The sequence below is a fragment of the Rhineura floridana genome, chromosome 1 (assembly GCF_030035675.1).
Source record: "Rhineura floridana isolate rRhiFlo1 chromosome 1, rRhiFlo1.hap2, whole genome shotgun sequence".
Taxonomy (NCBI): Eukaryota; Metazoa; Chordata; class Lepidosauria; order Squamata; family Rhineuridae; genus Rhineura; species Rhineura floridana.
In genome coordinates, this window is record NC_084480.1 from 259,338,478 (window position 1) to 259,351,468 (window position 12,991).

The 12,991-nt window shown below is 38.5% G+C and overlaps 1 protein-coding gene across 1 annotated transcript in view; it reads left to right on the forward strand.

The window, feature by feature from the left end:
• Positions 1 to 12,991, forward strand: part of RP1 (RP1 axonemal microtubule associated) — a 296,219-nt gene that overhangs the window by 83,966 nt on the left and 199,262 nt on the right. Inside the window, exons 18-19 of the mRNA XM_061598841.1 lie at positions 10,056 to 10,142; positions 12,487 to 12,619. Coding sequence (XP_061454825.1) covers positions 10,056 to 10,142; positions 12,487 to 12,619 — 220 coding nt within the window. The remainder of the gene's footprint in view (positions 1 to 10,055; positions 10,143 to 12,486; positions 12,620 to 12,991) is intronic.

A 12,991-nucleotide genomic window follows, 5' to 3' on the forward strand; every position in this document is an offset into this window, starting at 1 on the left:
TGCCTCAAATAAATCTATCTAATGTCTTTGGATTCAGCATTAAATCAGCTAAGTGTATATAGTAAATGGCAGAGGGAATACTATTTCCTGCCATATCTGTGAGAACAGGGGCAACTGCAAAAGTGAATTGTTTTCTTTAAGACAATTAGTTATAGGCAATTGGTTAGAAACTGGTCTTTAAAACAATATGCTTCTGTACAAATCATAGGTAATGAAAGAAAAGTACACACCTTGTCTAAGGGAAAGTATATATCACTTCTGCAAGATTTTTGGTACTGAAATGCCATCTTGTGAACACTACTGTAAAAGAGGTACTTCATAGATGAGTCTGTGAAGAGTGATAACGACACGACTGTTTTTTTAAAAAAATAAAAAAGGCTTAATTATAAGAAGTTTATTCTTTTTATAGAAGGTATTTCTAGCTAGATTATGCTAGCTTGCATATTGCAGTTTTAGGATCCATTTTGAATCTTGCATTCAAACCAGTTGGATTTTTCCCTCTGGACTTTAGTTTGAGAACAAATGAAAATGAGACAATGCAGAGAAAATGTTAGCATTATGCTAAAATGTCTATATGTGTTTTCTAGAATTTTATACAGTAAGATCCCTAACACCTTTGTCTGACCTGATGCTTAAGCACCAGACTGTTGCAGCTTTACAAATGAGTTAGGCCCAGAACCTTATGATGTGTAGGCTACAATATTCCCGTAACTGAAACTGGACCCACAATGTAAAAGTAACATCTGAACTGAACCTATATTAAACTTAGGAGGACAGGGTAAACCAAAGCCTTTTTAATCTCAGAGGGAGTGGCTATTCCTTTTTGGACGTTAGAAAGAGGTTTTTTGGTAGCTCATAGGAAGAGGTGAACAATTTAAAATATTTCTCCGCCTTTGCCAAGGAATAGCCTCTCCCTTTCTGATTACAGCATCTTGACTATGCTCAACTGATGGGAAAAGGATGCTGACACTTCACTTAGGCTTTCTGTTGGTGGATTTCAACTCCTATCAAATCTTGAAGATCCAGTAACGTTTAGTTGGCTTTTACAACCTGAATGTTAGGCCCACGCTGCATGTTATGCATGGTACAGGAATATAACCACAGACAACATTCCATCAGGAGGCTCTTTCCTTTAATGTGTAGGAATGTTTTACCCATTGTGAGTTGCTATACCACTGCTAGCAGCAGCCACTGATGTGAAGCAGGGGCAGGGAAACACACAAAGTGATGACGCAACATCAGAGGGCAAAGTATTCCTTATATTACATGAGACAGAATTCTGTTTTCAGTGGCATCTCTATGGGACGTGCAATTTTCAGTTTGATGGAAGAGAGAGGGTGGGAATTTGGACTGTGCCTGCATTTAGCTGAGGTGTCCTCACCTATGTCTAGCTGCAGCAGTTTGGCTCTTTTCCCTCCACTTTCAAGAACCTTCAGAAACAGCATGCTTGAACACCTAGAGGGACAAAGAGTGTGGTGATTCGAACTATGTTTGTGTGGCTTGGCTCCCAGACAGTAAAGGTCAGACTTGCTGCCAAAATGGTTTAAACCATTCTAGAACGTGGATCGAACATTGCTGTTGTTGTGTCACCTTCAAATCTTCATCTGGAAAATCTGGCAATAATCCTGAAATCCAACAGGCTATTGCCAGATCCATGTCCGATACAAGCCTGCATAAAGAAGCATTGTGTAGTTTCTTGAAATCTACATTACAAGCCAAATCATCTGTATTCTCATGAATTGTACAACTATATTTTCTCTCACACTCAAAACCTGCATGTATGAGTGTGATGAGTTTTATGCAGCCTTAAAAATTCAAACCCAGGAAGCTGTGCAATCAGAAGCAAAACACACTTGCAGAAAAAAAACAGCCAGGGCTTTTTTTTGAAAAAGAGAAATAATAACAATGTGATAATAAGGAAATTAATTCATGTGTTAGTGAAAGTCAACCAAAATTCAAACGGGCAACCAGATTTGCCATGGAAATCTCGTACTGAAAAATAGATCTTCAAACTGGATTTCCTCCAACAGGATTTACACATGGCTAGTAAAGACAATCTTCCCTGGAAGATGGAGTGAGGAATGGCAAAAAGTGTTCACCACATTTTTTGCAAACACAGTGCTGCTGTTAAATAACATTGAGTCAGCAGCACAGTTATTATATTCTATAGACTGCAAAGAATTAAAAATGATTGCCTAAACTGGGGTGGATGAACTTTTAAAATCTGATTTGTGCAGGATGGGTCACATGTTTATACTTTGGCTTGTTACATACTTTTTATGTGCTTTGTGTGGCATAAATAGCCACAGTGAAAGTCCTGGAGTTCTTCACTTTTGCAACCTATGTTTAAAGATGTCTGGGATTTCCTTCCCTCACCTAGTGAATAATTCATAACCAATATAGGTATTAGCATGTTTGCAGTGTTACCTTTTCTCAGAATACGTGGATTCCCTGAGATACGAGTATATTGACCTGCCATAAATCAGATATCCCTACTATAGTTGTGTTCTGAGGATATTGATCTTATGAAAAAAAAATATCTGTATGTCAGTACTCTGGGCATTCACACTCTTCATGCTGACCTGATTTTGTTTTAGGCCTGGTATAACCAATGCTTCTATAAAAGATTCCCATAAAAGAGACCCCCAAAGCATGAGAAATAACATGGCCAGGATTTGACTGGCTCTTTACATATGTTATCATCTAGTACCTGTAATGACTTTGAATAGTGCAAGCTGTGACTACTGGAATGCTAAACTTCTTTTTAATTATAGAATTTGCTGTTCTCTGCTTTCTTCGTTCTGATTTGCTGCCATCCATGTCAAGCTAGAGTAGGATCATTTGAAATTTGAAATAGGATTTTAACATTGTTGGCTATAAGAACAAGGGAAACCAGGAGGAAACAAGGTGATTTGTAGAGCCCAGCCTTGCAGCAGTAGCTGCACTCCCAATCAACTCTTCACACTGATATTCCAAATCGTCTCACTTGCTAAATAGCTGTCAGGGTGTGAATACTTTTTTCTCAGTAATTGAGAAGTAGGCACAGGGCATGATTCTTAAATCCTTAATGTTATGAGCAGGTAGATGTGGTTGCATCGCCTCATGGGAAGGATGGGTTTGACCTAGATAGAAACTGTGAGTGAGTGGGAGAAATTAGGAAGGCTTAATACCCAAGGGAGACAGGAAAGGCAGACCTGGAAATGAATGGTCTGAGAAACAATAGACAGTATCATACAGAAAAAATCTGCAGGAAAGAAGAGTAACCAAGGAGGAGCTGAACCTCTGGTTCTTTTGTCAGAAGCAGTGGATATCAAGATGTGTGTACTCAGCATAACAGTAGGATTCACCCTGTACATAAAGAGCACAATCAATCCAGCTGGAGCTGCTATTGTGCAATATCAATTTATTTCAATAGGTCATAGTCAGGATAGACCCATTCCGATCTCTATGTATGGATGTGAAAGTTGGACAGTGAAAAAAGCGGATAAGAGAAAAATCAACTCATTTGAAATGTGATGTTGGAGGAGAGCTTTCCGGATACCATGGATCGTGAAGAAGACAAATAATTGGGTGTTAGAACAAATTAAACCAGAACTATCACTAGAAGCTCAAATGATGAAACTGAGGTTATCATACTTTGGACATATAATGAGAAGACATGATTCACTAGAAAAGACAATAATGCTGGGGAAAACAGAAGGGAGTAGAAAAAGAGGAAGACTAAACAAGAGATGGATTGATTCCATAAAGGGAGCCACAGACCTGAACTTACAAGATCTGAACAGGATGGTTTACAACAGATGCTATTGGAGGTTGCTGATTCGTAGAGTCACCATAGGTTGTGGTCGACTTGAAGACATAACAATATCGAGTTAGTTCATGGATAATGTGAAACTGTTGGCAATACGTGAACAGATCTTGTGATCCCATGCTCCTTCCACTCCTCTCGCTCTTTCCCCTCCATTCATGCACTCTGTTTTGATCAGTTACTTCCACTTATGCAGAAACCACAGTTTGTTCAACTGGAAAACTGGTTTGCATGATACTAGCTTGGAGGGATTGCATAATTTAAATGATAGTTATGCTGGTTCAGATGTGACAGCAAACTGTGGTTTCAGCAAATGTGCAAGTAAACTGAGTAAAACAAGAATGTGTGAGGGGAGGGTGGAGAAGGAGGTTGCTGTGCTCACAAAGTCCATTCATGTGACATCAAACCATAGTTTGGCAGCACATGTCAGCCAGTGTACTGTCTTGGTTAGGTAGTATTTTATATAATATAATATAAACCATAATGAAAAAGTATTATAGTAAATGTTAATAAAGAATAAGTGGGTGGTATAACCAGATGAATTTTTAAGTGGGAACTAAGAGTTAAAGCTACTTTAATAAGTTAGAAAGTGAAGGTGAGTGATTGAACTATAGCAGAAAAAGCAAGAAAACATAACAGAGGAATCTGCCACCATTTTTTTATTCAAAGAGCAGCCATTTGAGAAATAATCTGACAGAAGATCTGCTTTTTAAGTGTTGGAAAACTGTTTTGGTAGTGCACTATACTATACCTGAAATGATTTGTTTTCATGTTAAATAATGGCAGTAGTTTAGCTTCAAACATACCTGAGATAAATGGAATAGCGTGGAACTAGAAGTAGTGTTTTTGTACTCAGAATATTGAAGAAAGCTTTGCAAACCACATGCAAACTGTCTGTAATCAAAAGTTAAGGGTTCATCAGCAATATTCTCTCCTGAATATATCTTGGCTTAAATTAATTCTTCCTCTTTAGGCTTCCCCAACATGTTCAGGCTTCCCCAACATGTTGCTCTCCAGATGTTTTGAAATGTAACTCCCATCAACCCCAACCAGCACAATCTTGGTGAAGGCTAGCTTCCTATGCTGGCAAAGGTTGACTTAGATTAATACTTCCTTTTTACAGATTCATGGATGAAAGTGTATTCTTCTAGTCATGATGACTCTATGGAAACTCCAGCTTCAGAGGGCATATGCCACTGAATTCTAGTTGCTGAGAAGCAACAACAGGAATGGGCTATCACTTTTGCTATCTAATTGGCCCCTGTGAGATAATAGGATTCTAGCTGTACACACCATACATTTAAAGCAAACAAAAAACACTTTCCCCCCACCCCAAGAATCCTGGGAACTGTCGTTTACTCCTCACAGAGCTTTAATTCCTAGAATCCTTAACAAACTTCACTTCCCAGGATTTTTTTGGGGGGAGGGGGGAGGAGCTTAAATGTATGGTATGTATGGAGCCGATGGATAGATGGATGTTTGATCTGATCCATCAGGGCTCTTCTTATGTTCTTATCAAGATCATTTTAGTTATTTTTCAAGACTTAGGGATGTTACTATGATGAGGGCAGTTAATAACTATGTAGGTGAAATTGATTAATCATTTTTCACAAAAGTGTATTGTAATATTGTGATGTTATATTTTGTAAGTGCTGTGTTTTAATATTCTGCATGAGGTCAATCTAAGCCTGATCTTTTACCTTTTCAGTACTTATTCTTCCACTGGTGCATTCCAACATTGCTCTGTGTTCTGTTAGGACATTCCTAACAGAAGTTGGGAACATTCAGATTTCCTTAGAATCATGCTACTGACGTGCTTGAGAGTTAGCTGATATATTTTAGAAACTCTTCTGCCGTCTCTCTTTGCATGACTAGACTTGTATGTATTTGTCTTTTGAATAGGATTTTTTATTATTTCAAAAAAGACCCTGCCTATTTGCTTGAAAAAAAGGTGTCATGCCTAGATTAGCATTGGGAACTTAAAAGCTGTTCTTTCCCATGGCTTATGTTTGCTTTGTCCAGAGTGCCATTAACAAATGGTATGTCTAAGGGAGAAATAGTCCTAGTGAGTATATAAAGCACTCAGTCTGACTCCAAACCTCTGCAATTTTTCATTCCAAATGAAGCCAGAGTATAAAAAAAGTAAATTCAAGAGAAAGAACCATTACGCTCTCTACTTCTTTGAACTCAGCTTTGAACTTGGAGGCCCAGGTCTCTGCAGTGGCCAGGAGTGCTTTTGCCCAGCTAAGACTGGTGCACCAGCTGCGCCCATTCCTGGAGACGCCTGATTTGACTACAGTGATGCATGCCTTAGTTACATCCCGTTTAGATTACTGTAACACGCTCTACATGGGGCTGCCTTTGAAGACTGTTCGGAAACTTAAACTGGTACAAAGAGCTGCAGCCAGAGTGCTAACAGGGGCTGGTTACAGGGACCATACAACCCCCTTGTTACGACAGCTCCACTGGCTGCCAGTTTGTTTCCGGTCACAATTCAAAGTGCTGGTTTTGACCTATAAAGCTCTATATGGCCTAGGTCCGGCTATTAGTCAGACCGTATCTCCCCATATGAGCCTGACCGGGAGTTGAGATCCTCAGGAGAGGCCCTTCTCTCAGTACCAACACCTTCACAAGCGCAATTGGTGGGGACGTGAGATAGGGCCTTCTCGGTGGCTGCCCCCAGGTCCTGGAACTCTCTTCCTAGGGAAGCACGAATGGCCCCTTCCTTGCTATCCTTCCGTCGGCAGGCAAAGACTTTTTTATTTTGACAGGCTTTTGGACTAGAAGATGTTTAAGATAGGGCCTCATAAGGTCTGTTGTATTGTTCTGTGGTCCTATTCTTAATGTTTTAAATTGTCTTAGTATCTTAAGTGTATGTTTCATGGTTTTAAAATAGTTTAATTCTATTTTAATTGTATATTTTTGTATGTTTTTTTACCTGTGTGTAGTTTTTATTTGTAAGCCGCCCTGAGTTCCAGTTTTGGAAAAAGGGCGGGGTAAAAATAAAGATTCATTCATTCATACTTCTGAGTTTCTGCAATGTGCAGAGAATTCAAGAGGAAGGAGCTTTGCATTGGATAGGGACAGTCACAAGAGGGAGAAGATCAGCTATATCTTGAAATCTGAAGAGGGATTGGTGGACTCCTGCAAATTTCCTTTGTCTTCAGAACTGTCATAGGCCCTTCTTCTATTTCTTGATTTTAAGTCTTTTTTTGAGACTGCATTAAAATAAAAACTAATTTTCCCAACAATGTACAGCCTGTCCCTAGAGTGAATAAATTCCTTAATGACTAATCCCAAGGGCAATGAAACTGATAATATCCATCAGCTCTTTGTCACTTATCGTATCAATAAACAGTTGTATCAATTGGTTAAAAAGCAATTACATAAATTTTTTATTAGTATTAGTAGTGGTAAATAATCAATTTGCTTCAGGTCATTAATAAGTCAGTAATCTGTTTTCTCAGTTTGATTTATTTATTTACCACATTTGTTTGCTGCCCCATAACATAAAGTTCTCTGGGCAGCTTTTAATGTATAATTAAGAAAATATTATTAAATGCAAAATAAGACATAGAACAATAAAATCAAAAGCAACACCAATATAACAGAAACAACACACCTCAAAGCTAAAACAGATTTAATTGTTGTTTTTTAAAAGGTCTGAGTGAACAGAGAATTCTTATTTATTTATTTATTATTTGATGTATATCCCACCCTTCCTCCCAGCAGGAGCCCAGGGCAGTAATCTTCACCTGGTACTGAAAAGATCATGAAGATGGTGACAGGAAACCACCCTGGGAAGGCTGTTCCATAACCAGTGTGCCACTACTGAAAAGGCCCTTGATATAATTGATTATTGATAATAATCAATTTGTCTCAGTTCAATAATAAATTAATATATTGTCATTAATAGTTAGTTATCCCAAACTGTTAGTAAATTAGTTGTTTCCATTCATTTGTAATCAGTTTCCTTAGTTCAACAATTAATCCATTAATCACCAGTACAGCTTATGAGGTAATATCATATCAAGTAAAATCACCACTTCTCTATTTGTTCTGCTTTTTTAATATTCAGAATTCAAGTACCCAGTCTTTCCTCTGAGCTCTCTGCCTTGTACAGCTGACAAGGCCAAGACAGGTAGCATATCAAAGCGGTGTCTCCAAGCTGACTCCTTCAAACTGCTCCTTCTGTGAAAAGCCAAAAGTGCATATTGCAGCATCACACTTTGGCACATGTGAAGCAGCACATGCCAGGTGTCACACTGCCCTGACAGACTGTCACAAGGAACTGGAAATCAAGTTAGCAAAGAACTTGGGCTTTGAGCACTCATCCCTCACACCTTGGTACTTTACACTGGGTACTTGTGGAAATGGCAAAACCAGCAGACATTCAGCCATGTGATCTTCTGACTCCAAACACCTACTTTTCTCACCTCACAAAACATTACAGGAAAGGAATTCTTGCATTTATGTTTTGTTTGGAGGGAGTTTTTTTTAAAATACTTTTGGAAGAGGGGGCTTAGGTTACTTTTTCTTTCTTTCTTTGCAACATTCCTCTTTATGTCCAGTTTGCACAACTGCTTGATGCTTATGAGTCAGTCTCTCTAACTCTGTCACAATCTTAGACAAACTAGCACATGTTGAGACATATGTCTCAAGCAGTCTGATCAACACAACTCTGTTTAGAATTTTTAGATCAGGGATGGGGGACCAGCAGTAGTGTAATGGTGAATTCAGAAGTGCAGGGTCCCTTCATGATCGTCACAGCCACATGCCTTCCTATCTTTTTTTGTTTTGCTTGTGGGTTGAGAATGAGATCCTCTTCTCTCACAACAAAAAAATGCCAATAAGGCAATAAGCATGAAAGGGGAGAGTGTTAGCTACTGAGAAGAGTCTTCTCAATGGCTGACTTGCCTCCTTTAACTCTGACTGGTTCCAATCAGAAGCATGTTAGAAGACTTCTCGGTGGCTAACATGCTCCCCTTTCATAGGATGCTGGAGACAGGGACCAGGATGGGACCCTGTTCCCCAAAAAGTAAAGGGTCTAAGACTCCCAGAGACCCCGGATGACTACACCCCTGGGAACCAGCTCCTGCCAGGAAGAACATAGGGCATAGGAAGCCTCCTTACACTGAGGTCAGACCACTTCTCCATCCACCTCAGTGTTGTCTATGATGACTGGCGGCGATTCTCCTGGGTTTCAGGGAGGATTCTTTCCCAGCCCTACCTGGAGATGCTGAGGATTGAACATGGGGCCTTCTGCATGCAAGGCAGATGCTCTACCACTGAATGATGGCCCTTCCCCAATTAGCATGGCTTGTTGTGGGGACAATGAGAGTTGTAGTAGCAAAGCATCTCTGCTTAGATTTTTTTGCAACATACTGCTCCATTACTCTGAAGCAGAGAGGGCAGAGATTCTGGCAGAACAAGGAGACATATATATTTTTTAATTCTAGTCATAACACTAGCGCATACACTAGCGATAGAAAGACTGTGACTTTCCAGATGTTGTTGTGCTCCAACTCCCAACAGCATGGTCAAGGGTTAGGGATGGTGGGAGTTATAACCCAGAATGACCTGATTCCCCAACCTTGGCATGCGCACCAGTGGATACAAATGCACCACCATATGTAGGTGGGACAATAGTAACAGTCTGTTGTGCACTTAGATGTATGTATGCATGTATATTCATATTACATGGCACTTTGTATAGTGGTAGCTCCATGCTATAGACCAGGGGTTCTCAACCTTTTTTGCTCCATTCCCCCTTTCACCATTGTTCAGAATATAATTCCCCCCTTCCCAAGATAGTCTCTCATAGCGTGTTGACGTTTCGCGAGTGACAGTGGTGTTTCTCATGAGAGAAAAATTTCTTAGTTTATATTATAACAGAATTTCTTGGAGCACTTTCTGGTCTTTAAATAATAATTTAATTTGCAAATGAAAATAAAGCTACATGTTCAAGAATCGATTTTAATCTGTGACATTCAATAAACTTTATTGAATGTCGCAGATTAAATTAAAAACAAACTACAATTTTACAGATTGTACATAATCTACAGGACATCACACTTTGCTGAATAGTGGTCCCAATTCCCCCCCCCGGAACCCTAAAATTCCCCCCCGGGGGGGAATTTCCCCCTTGTTGAGAACCCATGCTATAGACCATGTACAGAACTGCTGTTTCTACTATGGTGTGAACAGGCTCTTAGTTGGATGTTCTTTCTGTCTTGTCACAATTCAGGTTGAAATTAAACATATTGGAAACATCTACAAAATCAGAATAGGGCATGATGGAACAAGTGAACAGCCAGAGTGGATGCTGGAAAAGGTTAGATTTCTGCTCTATTTTCTGGATGCTTTTATACTTAGTTAATGATTAATTTTATGGACTCTTTTTTTAAAAAAAATACTAGTGAACAGTGACTGTATTACAGTAAACATTCTAACAGCAGCAGTGCTTATATAACATTTCCAGCTAAAAAGAAAAAAATAGACAAAGTTTTCAATATGCAGTAGTTGAAGAGCAGATCTTTTAAAATGGCATTGCATTAGTTGTTAGGTACAATAGAAGGCAAGCTTTGCTATACTCTGAATCTCAGGTTTGATCCACTAACTAAAAGCCCAATCAATTTTTTACTTTCCAAATGGGACTGTGCCATTAAGGAAAAGTGCTAGTTCCATTAATAAAAAATACTATATGAACATTTGTGTCAGTTATTTGAAAAAGCCAGTTGCTTATTGAATCTGCTGTTGATTATTGATGGATGCAGCTGATTTATTGGTGGTAGTCTTGATTTTATAAATAAGCACAACTTCAGAGTCAGGCAGAATGTCTACTTATTTGAGGCAGAGAAAGAATATATGTTCCTTTTAATGCAGAGTTTTCATTCATAACATGCATTTCTACTATCTGAATCTATAAATGCTGATTCATGTTATTGATTTAAGGTTTTCAAAACATTAAGGGCTCTGATCCACCAAGCACTATTGCAGTATAACCTGCAATTATTTCAGTGATGCTTACTCCAAGTTTATGTACTGCAGTGGCTAAGTTGTGTAAGTTGGGAAGTTGCTGGTTCAAATCTCATTTTAACCATAAACTCACTAACGGTGCAATCCTACACTTCTGTACTCAGAAGTAAATCCCACTGAATTCAATAGGGCTTACTCCCAGGTAAGTGTGCATAGAACTGCAGCCTAAGAAGTATTAAGCAAAGTAATTATTTCTGACAGCCTCCTTTATGCAATATGGGAAATAATAATATTGCTCTCCCTTACAGGATTGTTGTAAGGATTGCAACATGATAATGTATTTTATTGCAAAGTGCTTTGAGTATTCAAAATGAGCATCTATAAAAAACCATAATTGTTTGTGTTATGTCTTAATCAAATCCTCACCGTGCTCCTTTTCTGCTCAGTTCATTTTCATGCAAAATGTTATACAGTGGCTCTGTACAGCATGGTGTCCATGGCTTGCATTAATAATGATGGCTTCGATCTATCACTTGCTGGATTAGGAAGCATGTGTGCAAACTGGATGTGCATCTAAACATGGGATCCTAAATAATGCAGAATGCATCTATCTGCATCACATGAGTGTCTGAATGTGCATCCCAACATATGTTATTCTGATAGACAAGTTCTGCATTTGGATATGCATCCAAGTTGCAGTTTTTGTGATACTAATCTAGGACACAATTCATGTGCAAAAACCTGCTTCAGTGGTGCACAAATCTCCCTCTTCACAGTGGGGCAGTTGTGCAGGTGCTACATCCAGTTTTGACTCACAGTAGCACATAGACCTGAAGGTCATGAAACTGTTTCAGTGCCAAGCGCCTGCTATCTGATCTTTTAATACTTATTTTCCTATTTTATTCATGTTACAATGTGATACACCTCGTTTAGAACTAAAGACATATCTGGGTCTTGACTGATAGCCTGTGTCAGTGCAGGCATGTCTATGTTGTATTGTGACATTTTAGTTCACAAGCTGAAACCTCAAAACTAGAATCATGTAATAACAATAGCTTTTTCACATCAGCTCAAGGCCCTTAACTTTAGAAACTGGAGACCCAGATGGAATGGAAGCATTTCAGTTCAGCTTCAGATATTTCAGGGATTCTTCCCCCACCCCCCCACCCCCATCTTCTTCGACTCACTTTTCTTTAACATCTGAGTCCAAGGCTCATAAGACTTGCTTTTGGTTTTCAAAGGGTGATCTCCAGTCAAGGAACAGGTAACAAACTGGAAAGCTATATTCTGGCATTGCAGCTAATGTTTGCCCTTGCTGTCAATCAGCAGAGGGAGCTGTGCCAATAAACACACAAAGTTCTGGAAATTAAATGAAGCCATCAAAATTGTGCCTGCAAAAGTATTCTATGTCAAGATGAAAATATTAAGTTTTAAAATTGAAATGTTTTTAAAATGAAATGGATACTTTCTGAGGTTAACAATATGAAATTGGTTTTGTCACTGCTAGTTCACATATTATTCACGCTATTTCCAGTAAAATACTGTCATATGTTAGTGGTTACAATGGGTAGTCACTGGCAATTTTTGGAGTTGAATTTAATTGTTTTTATTGTTACATCCCGATGCATCAGAGAAGTACAATACAGTGATAAAAACTACAAGTACACCAAAGTTTTTTTGTTGCTTTTTTTCTTTCATAGGTGGTACTGAAACACCTAAAAAGTGGGAACATTCTGAATTTTCCAGCAAACAAATGGTTGTCAAGGAGCCAGGGGAACGGAGACACTCTGTGTGAACTTCCAGTAGTAGAAGAAGGAAGAAGCCTTTATCCATGTAATGACATATACTTCTTTCTTTAAAAAAAATGTAAAACTGAATAGGCAGATATTACAACTATTACCAGATGATACGTTCTACAAGAGATTGCTTTCATAAAGTACATTGGGCACAATCCTGCCAATGCCAAGCATTTTTAGGCTCATTTGAATAAGTAGGGCTTAAAATAATGAACTTTGGCTGGATTGTGCCTGTTATTAGCAAGCTTCACAATAATATCCTTGTATGTTTATTTATTGGATTCCATTTATGAAATGCTTCTCTTAAAATGTATATTGTAAAATTTTCATAAAATTTATGATTAAAACAATTTCATGGCAAAAACATCCACAGTAAAATCAATTAAAATAATTGCATAGGTAATTCCAT